Source organism: Monodon monoceros, unplaced genomic scaffold, assembly GCF_005190385.1.
Source record: "Monodon monoceros isolate NGI ecotype Baffin Bay Population unplaced genomic scaffold, NGI_Narwhal_1 Super_Scaffold_13, whole genome shotgun sequence".
In the NCBI taxonomy this organism is placed as follows: Eukaryota; Metazoa; Chordata; class Mammalia; order Artiodactyla; family Monodontidae; genus Monodon; species Monodon monoceros.
Genome location: NW_021703769.1, coordinates 22,217,433 through 22,237,182, shown reverse-complemented (window position 1 = coordinate 22,237,182; position 19,750 = coordinate 22,217,433). Strand labels below are relative to the sequence as shown.

At 49.7% G+C, this 19,750-nt stretch overlaps 1 protein-coding gene across 3 annotated transcripts in view; it reads right to left on the bottom strand.

The window, feature by feature from the left end:
• Positions 1 to 19,750, bottom strand: part of SOGA1 (suppressor of glucose, autophagy associated 1) — a 73,250-nt gene that overhangs the window by 8,724 nt on the left and 44,776 nt on the right. Inside the window, exons 7-15 of one of the 3 annotated variants that reach the window (XM_029219677.1) lie at positions 18,453 to 18,578; positions 16,996 to 17,226; positions 11,570 to 11,674; positions 10,415 to 10,582; positions 8,591 to 8,842; positions 6,923 to 6,994; positions 5,883 to 5,953; positions 2,973 to 4,323; positions 538 to 2,870 (exon numbers count right to left, since the gene is read on the bottom strand). In XM_029219677.1, the coding sequence (XP_029075510.1) occupies positions 2,811 to 2,870; positions 2,973 to 4,323; positions 5,883 to 5,953; positions 6,923 to 6,994; positions 8,591 to 8,842; positions 10,415 to 10,582; positions 11,570 to 11,674; positions 16,996 to 17,226; positions 18,453 to 18,578 (2,436 nt within the window). In that variant the 3' untranslated portion in view covers positions 538 to 2,810. Of the gene's footprint in view, positions 1 to 537; positions 2,871 to 2,972; positions 4,324 to 5,882; positions 5,954 to 6,922; positions 6,995 to 8,590; positions 8,843 to 10,414; positions 10,583 to 11,569; positions 11,675 to 16,995; positions 17,227 to 18,452; positions 18,579 to 19,750 lie in introns of those variants that run through there. The other 2 variants (XM_029219675.1, XM_029219676.1) reach the window with 2 other exon arrangements.

The window sequence follows — 19,750 nt, the reverse complement described above, 5'->3', positions numbered from 1 at the left end:
TATATTATTTACAATTGCCAAAACCTAAGTGTCCATCAACAGATGAATGGATAAAGAAGATGTGGCACATATCTACAGTAGAATACTACTCAGCTATAAAAAAAGAATGAGATTCTGCCATTTGCAGTAACATGGATAGACTTGGAGGGCATCATGCTGGGTGAAATAAGTTAGATAGAGAAAGACAAATACTGTAGGATATCATTTGTATGTGGAATCTAAAAATTACAACCAACTCGTGAATATAACAAAAAAGAAGCAGACCCACGTATATAGAGAACAAACTAGTGGTTACCAGTGGGGAGAGGGAAGCGGGGAGGGGCAATATAGAGGTAGGGGATTAAGAGGTACAAACTATCAGGTATAAAATAAGCTATTGTACAAGGATATGCTTTACAGCACAGGGAATATAGCCAATACTTTATAGTAACCATAAATGGACTATATCCTTTAAAAATTATGAAACACTATATTACACACTTGTAACTTATATAATATTGTACAGCAACTATACTTCAAAAAAAAAAAGTGCCGCTGTAAAACTCAATTGCTTGGTTCAAATCCCAGCCCAACTGTCTACCAGCTGTGTGAACTTGGATAAGTTATTTAACCTCTTTGAGCCTTGATTTTTCCTGCTCTAAGATGAGGGATGTGATACCTTTGTCAAAGTTGTTGTGAGGGTCACATAAGGTACATGTGAAGCATTTGATAGCGCCTATCAAGTATTCAATAAATCTTAGCAGTTTTTATTAATAATGCAATACACTTCTTTACACACGTATCCACCTCTGTGAATATTTCCATAGGCTACGTTCCTAGGAGAACTATTGGGTCAACAGGTAATAAGCACATTTTACATACTGAAAAACATCTGGATCAACTGTGAAACCAACATTCAAAATACAGCCAGCTTCGTACCTCTGTTTCTTTATGTAGGTGTGGTTATGTGGGTGTGATGACTAATTTCATGTGTCAGCTTGACTGGGCCACAGGTCCAGATATTTGGTCAAATATTATCCTGGGTGCCTCTGCAAGGATGCTTTTGGAAGACAGTAACATTTAAACCAGTAGGTTGAGTAAAGCAGATGGCCCTCTCCAATGCGGGTGGGCCTCATCCAATCAGTCAATGTACTGAATAGACCACAAAGGCTGACTCACCCTGAGTAAGAAAGAATTCTTCCTTCCTGATGACCTTTAGATCGGAACTACATCAGCTACATATGCTGTACTGGAGCTATACCATTGGCTCTTCTGCTTCTCAGACTTTTGGACTCAGGAACTAAACCATTGGCTTTCCTGGGTCTTCAGCTTGCAATATAATAAATCTCTCTCTCTCTCTCTCTCCTCTCTCTCTCTCTCTCTCTCTCCTCTCTCTCTCTCTCTCTCTCTTCTCTCTATCTCTCTCTCTCTCTCTCTCCACACAGACACACACACACACACACACACAACCACAAAGCCTATTGGTTTTGTTTCTCTGGAGAACTCTAATACAATGGGTGTGTTCAGTTTGTGAGAATTCAATAAGCCATATTCTTACAATATGCTCAGTATGTATATTAACCTCAAAAAGGGTTTTCTTAAGTTAAAAAAAGAGGAATGAATATTTAAAAGGTTTTTTTTTTTTTTTAAATGCAGCCAGAGAGTATAGGGAGGTAAGGCACTCACCATACACTCCTGGGGGTTCTAGAAATTAAACAAAGTCTTTGGAAAGACAATTTAGCAACACTTATCAAATACCTTTAACAGTTTACAGTCTTTTATTCTGGAATCCCATTTCTGCAACTCAAATGTAAGGAAATAATCTGCAATACGGAAAAATGCTTTTGTGTCAAGATGTTCACCCACAGCATTACGTATAATAGGGAAAAACTAGAAACCAGCTAAACATACAATACGTACAAATCACATGGGTCAATCCCAGCCCATGCCACCTCTCTGTGCCCCCACCTACAACCCTCCTTCACTCCGTGCACTGCAGACCATGATACCACCCCTGACCACAGCTGACTGGACCAAGGGGTTACACTGGACTCAAGTTACACTAGTCAGTTTCTTCCTGAAATGTGGAATGGGGACAGAGGGATTTGAGTCAGTCTCCCTTAGGTGCTGGAACTGGAAGATGTTATAAAAGCAGAGTAGGCAGAGCCCACCTGGACCATATTCAAATATAACAGAGACAGAGGGAGGAAGAGGACATCAGAGAAAATGAAGCTCAAGAGAGAGGAGAGGGAGACAGAGCAGCCACTGGGGCCTTTGGGTCCCTGCCCTTGGGTTCCATGAGATCCTCTGCAATTTCCCTTTCTGCAAAGCTAACTTACATGCGTCGTTTTATTAACATGCACATGATCCCTAACTAAATCTGAAACTGGTATCAGGAGTGGGGTGAGCAGCAAAAGAGTCCCAGAGAAAATGGAAGCACTTAGGGATAGAGTCTTGGTGAGGGCAGTGGTGTGCTGGTACATGTTTAATGACTAGTTTCCCAGGAGTAAGAGGAGAAGCCCTGATTTGCAGCATTTCCAATTTTCACAGAGTAAATCCTCCCATGCAGCATTTCTAATTTTCAAGGAGTAAATCCTCCCCTGGTGGCTGATCTCAAGGTACTAAGGTGACATCACTAAACACAGAGATGTACACGATTGGCTCTCATGAACCAAAGCAGCTGGCTCCCGCACACCACTGGGTAGCAGGAGGGCAGTGAGCGGCAATGCCTCTTCCCTGGAGGGGGTGCTGGCAACCTCTGGGGTGTGGTGGCAAAGCAGGTGGGTATGCCACCATGCTCACCAGTCTCTTGTATTCAGACTGTGTGTCCATCAGGTCTGCTGTTCCAGGTCTGGGGCCTTCCAACCCCCATCCCAGAGCAGCACAAGGACCTTTGAAATACACAAACCACATGCCTGAGTTTGAAAACCAAGAGTGGGACCTTATAAGCCAATCTCACCTCCCAAGAAAAAGGGCAGACCCCACCCACCTACCTCATTGGGAAGGACCGTGGCTCCATCTCCATCCCGAGGGACCCCATCCTTCCCCATCTGGGGGAGCATGGAAAGCCTGGCCTCCTCGCTGCCGCCTGACTTGGCTGCCTTCTTGTTCAGGATCCTGGCCATGCCCTCCGGCTGGTGGTAGCTGGCGGGGGAGATGGGCTCCAGCTTCTTGGCGCCCTCCTCCCCGGGTACGGATGTGGGGCTTGGCGCCCGGCCACACACGTTGCGGAAGAACTCCTGCACGATGCCATATTTGGGAGGCTCGGGCTTGGCCCGGGCCTCGGACACGCCCAGTTTCCAGACGGACTCGGTGCTCCCCGAGTGTTCCACCACGCTGAATAGGCTGGACAGCCCATCGTTGATGTTCCTCAGCACGGGGCTGTCCCGCGTGGTGGTGGAGCGGGCCCAGGCCGAGCCGTTCTGCTTGCCCTGGTGCAGGTTCCACAGGCTGCGGTCCTTGGCCCCGTCCAGCTTGGACACGGACCGCCTCTGGAGCTTGGGCGAGCCATACTTAGGCGAGCAGCACGGCCGCTCGATGCGCGAGTGCACCTTGTCCAGGGAGGAGGAGATCTGCTTGCTGCGCACGGACACCAGCGAGGAGCTGCGGGGCGACCAGCTCTTGCCGTGCAAGCTGCTGCGGGGCGGGTCGGTCTGCAGGCCCACGCTGACCGTGCGGATGGTCTGCGTGCCCACGCTGGCCAGGCCCACCGTCTGGCTGGACGTGCTCTTCACCTTCCGCTCCAGCGAGCCCGAGCGCATGGCCTGGCGCACGCAGTTGGTGATCTCCTTCATGTCGTCGCTCATGTTGCCCGACATCTCAAAGTCGTGCAGGGCCGCTGGGAAGCCGGGCCCGGCCGCCGAGGGGCCGCCCCCGGAGCCCCCATCCAGGCGCTGCCGGGAGAAGTTGCAGAGCCAGCGGCTGTAGGAGCTTTCCGCCAGCCCGTCCTCCTCGGCGGACTCTTTGGGCTTGGCTGTGGTGAAGAGGAAGCCCGGCTCGATGATGATCTTGCCCTCCCTGTCATGGACCACGGGGACGCCCAGGCGCCGGGCCACCGGGGGGCTGTAGTAGACGCGGATGCCCGTCTTGTCGGGAGCCGTGTAGCTGCGCTGCATCTGCCTCCCTGCCGGCTCCTGGCAGCCCAGGGCACCCAGGCGGTTGCAGTCACGTGGAGAGAGCCCTGGTTGTTCCGGCGCAGCCTTCTCCGGGTCCACTGGCTGGGGGCCCACAAAAGCAAAGGCAGGGCTGTTGGGCAGCTTCTTGCCCAGGGCGGCTTCCCCCGCGAGGTAGGGGGAACAGTCCAGCAGACTTTCAAACTCTGACATGGAGGAAACAGATTTGGTCCTGGGAAGCACAGAGGAGAAAGGGCAGAGTTAGTGGAAGATGCCTCATGCGGAGCAGGTACTCTGGTCTTCCTCCCTGGTCCGTGCACTTCGCGTGCAGGGGGCGGTGGGGCAGTGGGGAGACAGACCATGACGGTCCTGCTCACCTCTTCTGGAAGACGCTGTAGGTGCCCTGCCCCTCATCCCCTCCACACTCACACCTACACATGCAGCACTGCATCTCTGAGCACCTGCCATTCTCCACTGGAGGGCTTTTTTCTGTCTGCAGGAGCACACTTGGCCTCCACCCACAGGAAGCTAGACATTCACATAGTTTATGGCCCTAGACACAGCCCTCAACAAACAATGAGTGGGGTTTGGTGGCTTGGTACCAGCTTCCCTGTCCCCCAGGTGGGAGAACTAATGTTCAGCTCTGGCTCCCAGAGATGCTGTGAAGCTGATCCAGTTGCCCACGTGTATCCTGGTTGATAACACCTCCTTTATGGTGCCTTCCCTACCCTGTCTCACTTCCAGGCTTTTCCTGGAATCCCCTCCCAAATATACCATTTGCACTTAAATCCTTGCCTCAACGTTTACTTTTGAGGGAACCCAATCTAGGACACATTTAATCTCCAGCCCAGACCTGGCACGTGCACTGCCTGATGACTGTAAGTGCCAGGCCTACGTGACAACAGTGCACACGTCAGATCATTCAGTCCTCCGACAACTCCAGGGGGCGGTTCCTGTTATCCCAGTAGGTAGAAATGGGAAGTATAGCCCAAGGGCACAGAGCTAGAAATGACAGTGCTGGAATTCAAATCCCACACTACGACTCCAGAGCCACCCTCCTATCCTGGGGCCCACCTGGCTTCACGCTACTCGCACGGCCCTGTTCTGTTACCCTGAATCTTTTCATAATGGTTTCCTAATGGTGGAGACACGGTCCTGATAGCCCTAGGGGTTTTCCTGGCTATAGCACAGGGCTGGGCCCAGAGGATGCTGCTCACTAGTCCCAGGAATAGATGTCCAGCTGGACTCTCCCAACTCCAGAGACAGGAAGAACCCCAAGAGGAGCTAAACAGTTTCTTTCCCAGCTAGGATATTCTGGGGTCCCAGTTTTCCACGCCCAGAATCAAAAGAAGCACAGGCTACAATTGCCATCACCCAAACCTTCCCGGCTCCTAAGTGGCTTGTGTTCCATAAAAACCATATCCCAGGGGACTTCCCTGGCGGTCCAGTGGTTAAGACTTCACCTTCCAATGCAGGGGGTGCGGGTTCAATCCCTGGTGGAGGAGCTAAGATCCCACATGCCTCCGGGCCAAAGAACCAAAACATAAAACAGAAGCACTATTGTAACAAATTCAATAAAGACTAAAAAAATGGTCCACATCAAAAAAAAAAAAAAAAATCTTTAGAGACCATATCCCAGTGTTCTCCCAATTCAGCTGAGGTGCAGTGGTGGGTGCGCAGGGCAGAGGAAGAGAAGAGAGGCAAAGGGGCAGGGCAGCCTGCAGGGTGGGGCTGGGGGGCAGAGCAGGGGGAGGGGCTGCAGAGTGGAGCACGGGGAGGGGCTGCTAGCACCTCTTTAAGCCGGTTCCCCCAAGCTCAGCTTCAGAAACAGCCTCCTTGTTGTGGATCTTCTCACTGTGTGTCTGCCATAGAAGAGAGACAGGAAAGGGTCAGTCTGGCCACTAGCACACAGAGGGAAGGTAACAGGGGGTCTGGGTGGGAGCTGGCCCCGAGCCCCACGCATGAGTCTCCTCTTGTAGAGCAGGAGTGATGTCAGCACTGATCTAGAATGCCCATTGGTCAGTTTCTGGCTACAGTGCACCTACCCCCTCTCCACACACACATAGGTATGTGATGCAGGCATGGCCAATCGGCGGTCCAAGAGGGAACCCAAGGAAAGAGACTCTATTTAGAACGTATTCTGAATGTAGTGGCAGCAACAAAGCACCCAGTAGTCGCTGCTCAGCTGAAGGTGAAAGCAGTGACCTGAGGTCCTGCTTGGGGTTTGCCCCACCCTGGTTCAGAGACCTGCACCAGTTTTCTGACCCTGCATCACCAGCCCTTTTGAGCCCCTAATGAAATCCTCTCCTGCTTCAGTTCCCCAGAATTGGCTTTTATTGCTTCCTCAGGCTATCATGAGCAAGGGCCCATATGTTCACTCTTTGGTTACTCAGTGTGTGGCTATATGGACAGTGCACCTGAGGCTTAGAAGCAAACTTCACTGATTGATCTCCACAACCAGGGCTGGGCTAAGGCAGAGAACGTGATTCTCATTTTACCAATGAGGCAACTGGGGCCCAGAGAGGGAGAGTGACTTGCCCAGGATCACACAGCTCTTTGGAGGCTCTGCTTTTGAGAAAGCCACAACTGAAACACAGAGAAACACCTAGCCTTTGTCCCAGGCATGGAAGGATGGAGCTAACAGGGGGCTCTTTACAGGTCTCAAGGCTGGAACCATGAAGTAGAGACCTCAGGATTGAGGAGCCCAAGGGGGTGAGGGTGTGTGACCTGTGGGACAGGATTAGCATCGTCCTTGTCACATTCCCCAAAAGTGAGAGACTTTCCAGTGTAGCCAGGAGCACAGCACATGGGCTGCCTGCCACCCCACTCACCTCTTTCCAGCTGTTGTCCTGCTTCTCCAGATCCGAGTGCTTCAGGACCCAAGGGTCAGCAGCCTTCTGCAGCTGGGCAAGAGTAAAGAAGACAGTCATGTGCAGGCAAAAATGGTGAGCAGGGCCCTATTTTGTGCAGGGCCATTCCCCAGGCTCCACTCTGCAGCCCAGATGACCCAGATCATGGGCTCAGAGCCACCTTCCCAGTGGGCAGCAGCTCTGAACCAATGGAGTGGGTTTGACAAATGATCATGAAACCAACCACTTAAAGGCATCTTTATAAGTGTCATTATATCAAGCACGGTAATAGTTGTTATTACCATGTTAATTCACGATACAACGCCTGCAACAGCGACATCAGCAGCTGAGTGACGTCAAAGTGGTCTCTCCACCTAGGTATGCTAAGCGGCAATTAAACTGAATGAGCGTGGCCTCTGCATTCTGTCATGAACAGCTCTCTATGAGAGAGGCCAAGTGTGAATAATATGTATATTAGGATTCAATTAATGATTTAAAAAAATCTCTGAATGTAAATTTTTTTTTTTTTTTTTTTTTTGCGGTACACGGGCCTCTCACTGTTGTGGCCTCTCCCGTTGTGGAGCACAGGCTCCGGACACACGGGCTCAGTGGCCATGGCTCATGGGCCTAGCCGCTCGCGGCATGTGGGATCTTCCCAGACCGGGGCACGAACCCGTGTCCCCTGCATCGGCAGGCAGACTCTCAACCACTGCGCCACCAGGGAAGCCCCCCCCCCTTTTTTTTTTAAAGGGCTTCAAATGCTTGGCTTTTATTTATTTTATTTATTTATTTATTTATTTTTGGCTGTGTTGGGTCTTCATTTCTGTGTGAGGGCTTTCTCTAGTTGTGGCAAGCGGGGGCCACTCTTCATCGCGGTGCGCAGGCCTCTCACTATCACGGTCTCTCTTGTTGCGGAGCACAGGCTCCAGACGCGCAGGCTCAGCAGTTGTGGCTCACGGGCCTAGTTGCTCTGCGGCATGTGGGATCTTCCCAGACCAGGGCTCGAACCCGTGTCCCCTGCATTAGCAGGCAGATTCTCAACCACTGTGCCACCAGGGAAGCCCTGAATATAAATTTAAACAGCAAGAAAGGGAGGGAGTGGGTTGGAGTATGCTTTTGTAATATTTGAGTCTTATATAAAGATGAAGTCCTGACTTATACAATTGCAATAAAAAATAAACAAAGGAAAAAGTCACAGTGGAGCACAGCAGCTTGATAAGACAGGTGCATGTTAACTGTAGTGGGGTTGTAATGGTCAATGATTGTTTTTCCTATTTCCCCCTTTTGGTCAGAGGACTCTAATTTTCATGGGAAACCTCTTGGTTCCGAGGTTTTGGCAGGTTCTAGGTGTGGACACATGACTAATACCTGGCACATCAGAGCCTTGTGGAAAAGGAAAACTCTCTTTCCATTGAAACTGCTAAGCTGTGAGGATATGACTAACAGAGGCCATATTTGAGAATGGCTTGCTTCAGAATAAAACACAGAGGAAAGCAAGCCTGTGAGACTGGCAGAGAGGAAGACCTGGTCCCTACTGCAGTCTCTGAGTATACAGATCCATCTCTACCTGAAGGAGTCTTCCCCCTGGTCTGTGCCTATAGCAACTTCCCCCTTGTGGCTTAAGCCATCTTGGGCTGGGACAGACCTCACCTGGCTCAGGCGATTCTGCAGCTCCTTTACCTGCTGCTCCACCTGCTGCTTCTCACCCTGAAGCCGCTCCACCAGCTGCAGCTTCTCCTGGCCCCAGTTGTGCTCACTGATCTGCAGCTGCCGTGTCAGCTCCATGACTGCACTGTAGGACTCAGCCAGGAGGTGCTGCTGTTCCTCCCGTTCCCTCTGCAGGGCTGCCTTCCAGTCGGGCCCTATCCGATCTCCAGCCCCCTTCCCAGCCTTCAGCTCCATCTGCGGAAAGAAGAGCAACCTGGGTGGCTGGCAGTAGGAGGACCCTCCTCTCTGCCCTCCCTCGTCCCTCCCCAGGCACCAGCAGGGGGCAGGGGGAGGGTGCTCTCCTCAGAGGACCCCTCACCCAGGAACCTCCATTGACCTCCTCAGTTAGAACTAAACTTTTCTCACAGTCAAGGCTTGTGTAGCACAGCTTCTACACACCAAGCTCCGTGCTAAGGGCTTTTCAGGCATTATCTGTGCCCTCAAGAAAACTCAGCAAGATAACCACCATTGTCGATACTTTACAGAGGAGGAAGAGGTTCACAGAGGTTATTTGTCCCTGGTCACATAGCTACAGAATGGCAGAGCCTCCTAGTTACTGCTTCTCATGGTGTTTCATCAACACTTACCCATGTTTACCAGGGTTTACGGTTAGTGGGGGACATGCACAGTCACAAAAAGAATGTGGGCAGGAATCACCTGAGCGTGATGCCTGTCTTGGCCCAAATCTTGGGGTGCAGGAGGGAAACGTGCAATCTATAGAATCAATGTATCCCCCCCCCCCCAAGCTGTGGTCAGATTCCCATGGCGGGAGGGACACCTGGAACGCCTGGGGTTGGGGGGGCAGTGGGAGCAGGGGACACTGTGGAAGGTGCAGGTGGAGCGGGAGCTGTGAGATCAGCAGGGAGGGTTGGGAGGAGAGAACGGTGGCACCAGGAAGCCAGAGGTCTGAGAACTGGGAAGAAGGTGGGATCACGGTCATGAGGAGCCAGGAGGGCAGAGGTTTGGGGAGTGAGGGTCAGGTCTGCCACTGACTAGCTGGGTGACCTTGGGAAAGAAGCTTAACTCCTCTGTGCCTGTTTTGTCACTTGCCCAACAAAGATAATCAGGGTACCCACCTCTGAGGGGCCCGTGATGCCTGGGAGGGCAGACTGCAGCAGGGGCAGCGGGGAGGAAGCTGGGCCCCGCAGAGTTCTGGCGTGGGGTAGGGGTTGGGGTGGTGAGAGCATTCTTTCTGAGCGGGAGGAAGCCCATCCCCTCACTTCTCAGGCCAGAGCAGGGGGCAGCACCTTGCCTCCAGGCACACAGCAAAGACCAAATATCCAGGACTCCTGGTTAAGGCTCCTTTGATCATCTGAGTTGTAGGGAGGGGAGCCCCCCAGTTTGGGTGGAGGGAGCAAAACAGAGTCAGGTAGCAGGGGCTTGAGGGGATCCTTATGAGGACAGCAGGCAGCAGAAGTCTGGGTGTAAGGATGAAGGATGTCACCAGGTGCAGACAGGCCTTTAAGAGTTCCGGCCTCACCTGTGAGCTCATGGTGCGGCGGAGGCGCCTGTGATGTCCCCATGGCTCCTTTGCCAGTCCCTCACCTGCCTTCCCTAGCCCAGGGACCTTCAGTTCCCACTGTTTCTGGTACCCTAGCTGTGTGACTCTAGGCAAGTGTCTTGCCCTCTCTGGGCCACAAGGTAAGTGAAGGGGTTCCTATCCTTCTAGGAGCATGGCTCGGGCATCCTCCTCCCCAGTCTGATAGCTGAGGCCTTCGCAGAGAGGGGAACAAGAAGGGGGATGTCTCTGACAGGTGGGAGACTCACCAGGGCAGTATGGCTCTTGAGCTCTGCCCGCTCTGTCTCCCAGGTGGCCTTGGCCTTGGCAAACTGTTGCTGAAGCTCAGTCAGACCACGGCGTTCATCCCGAAGCAGCCAGCATAGCTCCTTCAGCGTCACCTTCATGTCGGCCAGTGTCTTGATGTACTCATTGGGCTGCAGATGGGGGCAAGGCCTGGGTCAGGAGCTTTCGGAGCGGCAAGGAGGAGAGGCTGGGCTGGGAACTCATCCAGAGTCCAGCCTGGGACTCTACCAGGCCTCAGGCAAGTCCCACGACTTCTTTGGGTCATCTCCCCGTAAAACAGGCATAACAAGCCCAGCCCAGGCCACCTCTTAGACTGACACATGACCCAGTCTCACAAAAACACAAAATTCTGTAGTTACAGCAATTATTCAACCTAAATCTGAGCTGGGCCCTGGCTTCTCTGAGGCTCTGCAGCATCTAGGCCTCCGTCTTTCTCCTTGCCCAAGATCTGCCTTCTCTGACCCACTGTAGGCCAGATGGGGAGTCTGAACCACGGAAGCTCCCTGACTGCATGACTTGGACCCAGTCTTCTCTCCTGGGCCCATGACCTGTTTGCCACCTGTAACCCAGCTTACTGTGGGTGCCCCTGGGAGCCTGACCCTACTGCTCTATACTACCCCGTGGCTTGATTTGATGGTTCCTGATCCTAGGCCACAAGGCCCTTCTTCATACAACTCGCTCAAGCCTGATGTCCTTACCCCCACTATGCACATCCCAAGCTGCAGCCAGACTCAGAATACCTTGCCACATCTCTGTATATACAGTTCTCTTGGTACCGAATGGCCTTTTCCCTATTCTCTATTAGGCAAGCTCCTATTCATCCTTTAAAACCCACCACCTATGACCCCTTCTCTGTAATACCATCCTCTATACTCCAAACAGAATTAACTGCTCTCTCACCTGAGACTCCACAGTCCATCATCTGACCCTCTGTCACTGCCCTGGGGTGACTTACATACCCCATAGCACTGAGCATCTGGGGCCAGTGACCAAGCAATAACCCTCTGCCGCTCCGTTGCCTGGTGTAGGACTGGGGTCAGAAAGCAGCAAGATGTGATCACTAAACAGACAAAGGAACAAATGGACAGGACAGGACTGGAAATGGGCTGAGAACGCACCGTGTTTTGGGTCCAGCTGTCCCCCGTGCAGGTCTTGTTATCAGAATGCTGGGCATTTAATTCTTCTTCCTCCATTAGCAGGTACAGCTCCTTCATGCTATTTACCTGTTTTTTAAAAACCACACTCAATAGCGGGTAGGAGGGCATCATGCCTGGGGGTCTGACCCTCAGGGGGAGGGGATAGGGGCTAGTGGCCCAGATAGAAAGTGGGTTGCACAGCCAGGCAGGAATAAAGAAAAGGGGTTTATGGACCAAAAGTACCCCAGCTGGGCACTGATTTCCCAGATTTTAACTTTGAGCCCTGGGCACCGTCCAGGTCAAGGAGCACAGCTGGAGAGTCAGACCCTTCTACCCCCCACACCATCTCTTCTGCCCCAAGGACCATGAGGCATCCCTGAGAGCTACTTCGAAATAGCTATGCTGTCAAGGTAGGCACTGTGGTTGGAATAAAGGGCCACAAGGCACCCTCATAATTATAGATAAGGGCAACCAGAGGCTTGGGTGGGCAGAAGGGACCCTTCCTGGGAGCGGAGGGGTTTGCTGCTGATGGATTCTGGGCAGGAGTCGAGAGCCAGCCCAGGAGACCAGGGTCTAGTTTATGACGGGAGTGAAGCAGAAGAAGTGGGGTGCTCACTCACTATTCATTTCATTCATTCATTCATTCATTTGACAAATATTTATTGAACACCTACCACGCACCAGGCCCTGTGTTCAGAGCTGGGAATACATCAGTGAGCAAGACAGACAGAAGCCCTGGTCCCCTTGAGCTTCCATTCCAGTAGCAGGAAAACAAACAAATATGTGAAATATTGATACATGAAACATCATTAAATATATGGAATGTTCCATAATAATAAGTGCTATGGAGAAAAAGAGAGCTGGGAAAGGAGCTAGGATGTACTGCACTGGGTGGTCAAGGAAGGCCTCAGAGAGAAGGTGATATTTGGGCAAAAGGAGGTAAAAAAAAATAAGCCACATGAATACGTGCAGGTTGAGAATTCCAGGTTAAGGTCACAGCAAATGCAAAGGCCCTGAGATGGGAACACATCTATTTGAGGAAGAGCAAGAGAGCCAGGGAGGAACTGAGAGGTATGGGGACCAAGGCTGGTTGAACAGGCTTTGTAGGGACTTCGGCTTCTACTCTGCGTGACATGGGAGCCAGGGGAGGATTGTGCTGAGGAGTGACACTGGCCTGACTTTCAGTTTTACGAGATCACTCTAGCTGCTGTGTTGAGATACTTTATAGGGTAGCAACAGAGCTCCATACTGCACAACACCAGGGGGCACCATCCACGTGGAGTACACGCGGCTTGGTACCTCCCTGCTTTGAATAGAAGATGCTCGGTGGGAGGGTGCAAGGGCAGAGGCAGGGAGACCAGTTAGGAGGCTACAGTGATAATCCAGGCAAGAAGTGGTGATGGCTCAGATGGGGGTGGTGAGGGGGTAGGCAGTGCAGCTGGGTCAGATTCTGTAGATTCTAGATAGATTCGCAATGTGCAAGAAAGGCCATGTAAGCCAAGTGCCTGGACAAGCTCCCCAAGGAGGCGGGTGAAGGTCAAGGAGAGACGTGGCCTGAGCGCTGAGCCCTCGGGAACTGTTGACGTTAAGGGGTCAGTTCAGGGAGAAAAGGAGGGTCCAGCCAAGGAGACTGAGAAGGAGCAACCAGTGAGGTGGAAGAAAAACCAAGAGAGTGTGGTGAAATCAAATGAAGAGGGTTTCTGGGGTTCAGGGCAGGCACTGAGCCTGGAAATATGTGGGGTGGAGCAGGGCCTGTATGAATAAATACCCAGTTCCCTCCCTGGTCACCAGTATCTAAACATACTGACTTTTTTTTTTTTTTGCGGTACGCGGGCCTCTCACCACTGTGGCCTCTCCCGTTGCAGAGCACAGGCTCCAGACGCGCAGGCTCAGCGGCCATGGCTCATGGGCCCAGCTGCTCCGTGGCATGTGGGATCTTCCCGGACCGGGGCACGAACCTGTGTCCCCTGCATCGGCAGGCGGACTCTCAACCACTGCGCCACCAGGGAAGCCCCATACTGACTTTTGATTATCTGTATACACAGGTGCACAATTCTTTCTCTGAAATTCTTTGGGCCGGGTGTGCTTGGAATTCAGAAGTAATCGGGATTTAGAAAGATAATATGTTACCTACACTGTATATTGTAAAACAGCCCCATCTGGTGAGATACCCTATGCTCGTGGACACCAATATTTCCCCTTCAAACATGTGAGTACTAACAGGAAATGGGATAAATAAAGGTTTTGCTGCCAAATGAATGTCAGGTCAATTTTTTCCAACTGAGTTAGACCCAACAAAACACAGTTCTCAGAGCTTCTGGATTTCAGAATTGAGGACAAGGAATCAAAGATCTTTATCTGCAGTAGAATGGGGATAATAACTGTTTCCACATCATAGGGTATGTGTAAAAGTGAAATGCAATTATCCAAATAGAGCATTTAACACAGTGCCCAGGACACTATAAATACTCAATATATGAGGGTTATCATTCATATATATAGTTTTTTTTGTTTGCTTGTTTGTTTTTGCAGTACACAGGCCTCTCACTGTTGTAGCCTCTCTCGTTGTGGAGCACAGGCTCCGGACGCGCAGGCTCAGCGGCCATGGCTCACGGGCCCAGCCGCTCCATAGCCTGTGGGATCTTCCCGAACCGGGGCGCGAACCCATGTCCCCTGCATCGGCAGGCGGACTCTCAACCACTGCGCCACCAGGGAAGCCCTCATATATATAGTTTTAATTCCACATGTGTGGACACACATATTCTTTAAAAGTATGAATGTACATCAAGTTTGTTATTTATATGGTTATCTGTATTTTATTATGTACTTGTTTATATGTATTTTATACACATGGGCTTTATATCATTATATCTATATATATATGTATTTTTTACAATGTGGGTGGTTATGTTTCTTATCATGTCTATCTCAGTAAGTATGTATATTTCTATTTATTATAGGCATGTATATTATTTTATTTTCTATGGTTACACCACCTTATTTTTTTCCTAAAGTAAGTTTCTATTTCTCTCTGTTATCCCGGTACATTGAAATGGCTAGAAAGATTTTCACCAAATATGGAGAGTTTGCCTGAGACAACCTGATTTAAAATCAGGCTACGTGGCCTGAAGCCAATTCATTTTTTTTGGTGAAGGGGAAACATCTTTCCTAGCAGCCAAAAGTGGGCTTCAGCTATGGAAGACAGTATAGAATTTTCCCCCAAAATTAAAAATAGATCTCCCATACGATCTAGCAATCCCACTTGCGGGTATATATCCAAAGAAAATGAAATCTGGATCTCTCTGTGTTCACTGTGGCGTTATTCACAGTAGCCAAGATATGGAAACAACCTAAGTGTGTGTCTATGAATGAACGGGTAAAGAAAAAGTGATAGATACATACAAGGAAATATTATTCAGTCTTAAGAAAGAAGGAAATCCTGCCATTTGTGACAACATGGACATGGATGAACCTGGAAGACATTATGCTAAGCAAAATAAGCCAGAGACAGAAAGAGAAATACTACAAGATCTCACTTATATGTGGAATCTAATGAAGTCAAACTCATACAAGCAGAGAGCAGAATAGTGGTTGCCAGGGCAGGCGGAGGGGGGAATAAGGAGTGAATGGGTAAGAGTTTCAGTTTTACAAGATGAAGAGTTCTGGAGATGGACAGTGGTGATGGTTACACAGCAATGTGAATGTACTTAATGCCAGTGAACTCTAAACTTAAAAATGTTTAAAATGGTAAAATTTATGTGATGTACAATATATTTTACTATAATATAAAAAAATAAATTTAAAAAAATTTATTAAAAGAAAACAAACTGGGCTTCATCCAGAGGCTTGTGTGGGACTTCCAAACAGGAGGGACAGTCCTAAAGCAGACAGTGGTTTCAAATAGGAGTCCCCAGGTGTCACTAAGAGTGATGCTCGAGGGGCAGCCATGCTGGGCTTTCCAGGTGCTTCTCATAGGGGTGCCTCCATGTCAGACATTCCTGGGAGAGGGCAGCAGGGAGTGTGTTCATCTAAAGATGGTCAGCAGCTCTCTCTAGAGGCCCTTGGGGAGGAGGCGGGTGGCCTATGAGCCCCACTGGGGGTGGGGGAGGAAACTCCTGCTACAGATTCAGGTCTAACCACCATCCCCTGCTCCTGGGACATTCAGGCTACTCTGGGGGACCCCTGACAGGGGTACATGGAGACTGCCACTGGTCCCCATTGGCTCTGGAATGAGTAGCTTGAAACGGAGAAGGGCCAAGCCTGGGCTAGGGCAGAGGTACCTGTACCTAAAAGGCCAAGGCCAAGGTGAGCAGTGCCAACTCAGGTGGGTGTGACTGAGGTATGACGTCCTTACATGCCCCCTTCTCCTAGCAATGTCAGCGTGCTGATCGTGACAGGAGGAAGGGGATTTGAGGACAAAGGGTCCTGCACAGGCTGAGGGACAAATGGGCCACGTGAGTCCTTCCCAAGCTTCACACATTCCCAAAGCTCCACTCGTCATCTTTCCTGCCACACCCATATACTACCTGTACGATCAGTAATGCTTTTAAGTCAACGTACTCTTTCTAGTTAAATAAACATATCTAAAAAAGGAAGTTGATATTACTAAAAATGGAAAGCCAGTGTCCATTATCATTGTCAAAGGTAACATTAAAAATAAAATATATTCATAAGTGAAAAATAAGCAGCAATAAAGAATCAACTACTTTTATAGGTAAAATGTGGATGAATCTCAAAGAATTATATTAAGCAAAAGCCAGACACAAAAGACTACACGCACTTGTATGAAGTTCTAGAATAGGCAAGATTAATGCATGGTGTAAGAAGTCAGAAGAGTGCTGACTGCTGGGGTGGGCGTATCCCCTGTGGCACCCGGGAGCATTCTGGAGCACTGGAAATGTGCTCACTGTGATCTGGGTGATGCTATACTATGTGTCTGCAGGGTGTATACTATAAAACTGCATCAGCTGTACACTTAAGATGTGTGCACGTTACTGTATATAAATTGTACCTTAAAAGAGTAAAGAACATTAATATGTACTATATTTGCATATAATGCAAAAACAACGCAACCAGATCATTAAACGCATCTATATCCTATTGCCAGCTCAAGACTCAGGTTTGTTAAAAAGGGAAACCAACAAATACCAGAGAAGTGTGAAAGACCTACTGGCCCCCTGGCAAGGCCGGGACAGAGTCTGTCGTCTTCACCACGGTCTCCCTGGCATCTGCCACAGCACTCAGTAAAGAGCTGGTTCTCAGCAAACCAATGCTGAATGAATGAATGAATGAATGCAAGGATGGAAGCTGCAAGCTGATGCTTCGTATCTGAGCCCCAGGGCTATGTCCCTCCTGTCCTCTCTCCTCTACCCCACCCCACCTCAGTCCCAGTCCCAGGGGAACCATACCTCAAGGAAGTCATCTCCCTCGCTGGGCAAAACCTTGCCCTGCCGCCAGCGCTTGAGGAACCACCTGAGCTTCATGAAGAGCAGGAGGAAGTTGTGCTTGAACTGCTGGGACTCCTGAACCAACATGTTCTTCTCCTGGCTCCAGAATTTCTGCTCCAGCCTCCGCTGCAGGCTCAGACTCTGCAGCTCAAACTCCCGCCGCAGGAGTGCCCTCTGCTGGTCCTCCTTCAGCTGCAAGGGGGACAAGAGGGTGAGCTACCCCAGCTGTCTAGGGGACCCTAACTCACCCCACTCCAGGCCTCACACAAGGGCCGAGAGGAAATTTCAGGTGGTGACCCCCGACAGGGATTCCACCACTAGCAGTTCACTGTGTTGAAATAAACAGTTCCCTCAGCTACTTCAGGGGAGAGAGACTCATAAAAACAGCAGCAGTCACAGTAACAATCAGAGAAAGAGCTGGGATCTGAATCCGGCTCTGTCTGATTATAAAAACCATGACATCATCTAATGAGCCCATACCAGGAACCAATGTTTCACATGAACTCTCACATTCATTGAGGCACCTGGGAGGGTGAGCAGTGATGGCAGGGAGGGGTGACCCACATGCAGAGCAAAGGGCATTCTCGGGGTGAGGAAGGCTGACAGCATTAATACCCTAGTAAGCAACACGGGGTAATGGCTCAGAGGGAGCCAATAACCTGGATTAGAATCCCAGCCCCAAGGACTTCCCTGGTGGTCCAGTGGGTAAGACTCCACGCTCCCAATGCAGGGGGCCCCAGGTTCGATCCCTGGTCAGGGAACTAGACCCCGCATGCATGCCACAACTAAGAGTCTGCATGCCGCAACTAAAGATCCTGCATGCCGCAATGAAGATCTTGCGTGTTGCAACTAAGACCCGGCGCAGCCAAAGAAATAAAAGAAATAATAAAAAAATATTAAAAACAAACAAACAAAAGAATCCCAGCCCCACCTTGCCCTGCAAGTGCAACCCTGGGCAAAGCACTTCAGCACTCTGGGCATCAGTTTCCCCACCTGTAAAATGGGGACACACTTCACAGGGGAAAACATGAGGATTAAAGGACATGATGTGTGGCAAGTGCCCTGGCATAGAGTACGGGCTTAATAAATGCTTTCTACTAGCAGAGCTACCATCTTGATTACCAGCCAGGCCTACGGCCTTTCTAATACAGATTTTCAACTCTGACGGGGCAATATTTCATAGGTGGGGAACTGAAGCACAGAGAGGAGACAGAACGGGCCTGAGGTCACACAGACAGTCAACGACAAGCCCAGGATTCCAGCACAGCACAGCTAATGCATAAGCACCAGTGCAGCACGGGGCGAGAAGACACAGGTTTCCCCTGACATTCCTGTCTCTGAAGACCCATGGACCGCTAAGGTTTGGTTCAGGGAAGACAGGCTGCAGTAGGTGCAGGAGAGCACTGGGCACCACCCACCTGCACCATTTTCTGGTTGAAGTTTTCGGCCTCCTCCTTCCGCAGCTGCCGCTCCTGGGAGAGCTGCTCTTGCAGGCCCCGGAGGCTGTCATGTGCTTCGGCCAACACGAGCTGCAGCTCCTTGATCTGGGGTCGAGATGAGGGACACAGATAAGGAGGAGGGAGAGAGCAGGAGGAGGAGAGAAGCTGCAGTCAAAGGACGAGAATCGTAGGAGAGCAATTGCAGTAAGTCAGGCCCAAGCTGTCCTTCCAGTATAAACCAGGCCCGGCAGCTGTCCCTGCCTCCGTGGGTTGTCATGACGATGAAATGAAACAGTGCACATCAAACCTAGCTATTGTTATAATTTTAGCTTGATAATTTCTTGCAGAAATTTGTAGAAAATAAATACTATGAAAACTCAGTTTAATTCACAAAGATGTTCGTCTCGTTTATAATTGCAGTAATTTACAAACAACTAAGATAAGTTGGGGATCAACCATATGTGTTTAATGGGTCTATACTTATGTTAAAATCCATACAACTGCACACTTAAGGATAGTGCCCTTGGGAATTCTCTGGTGGTCCAGTGGTTAGGACTCCACACTTTCACTGCCGAGGGTGAGGGTTCGATCCCTGGTCGGGGAACTAAGATTCTGCAAGCCGTGCGGCATGACCAAAAATAAAATTAAATTAAAAAAAAAAAGGATAGTGCCCTTTACTGTATGTATATTTTTATGTTATACTTCAGTAAAAAGTTAAAAATATATATACTCAATAGAAAAACATGAAGGACATGGCCACACACAAACTAAATGTTCACAGTGGTTAATTATGTGATAATCTTGTGATCTTGACTTTCTTCTTCATATCCTTATGCAATGCTGCTTAGGGACTTTATTATAGTTATTTGTTGTTTATAATGACTATATAATAAAACCTTACAAAAAGGACACTAAAACTCTACCTTTGGTGCGGGGAGGGGCGGGGGGATTGGGTTTATAAGGCTTTGTAGCTAAACAAGCAAAAAAACTCTATTTTGTTAGAAGTCAGGATGGTGACTAGATGGGGAATAGAAGGGAAGCTTCCAGGGCCAGGTCATGCTCTGTTCATTGATTTGCTTACACAGCAGTGTTCAGTTTATGAAAATTATTTGAGCTGTACACTTACAATATGAGTGCTTTACTGCATGTATGTTATACTTCACTTAAGATTTCTAAAAGTATTTCTACTAATAAAGGGAAATTTTTATGCTGTCATGTTAAGCAGGAAAACAGAAAAGGGAAATGTCAGCTCCAACACCTACATAAAAGGTTTCCAG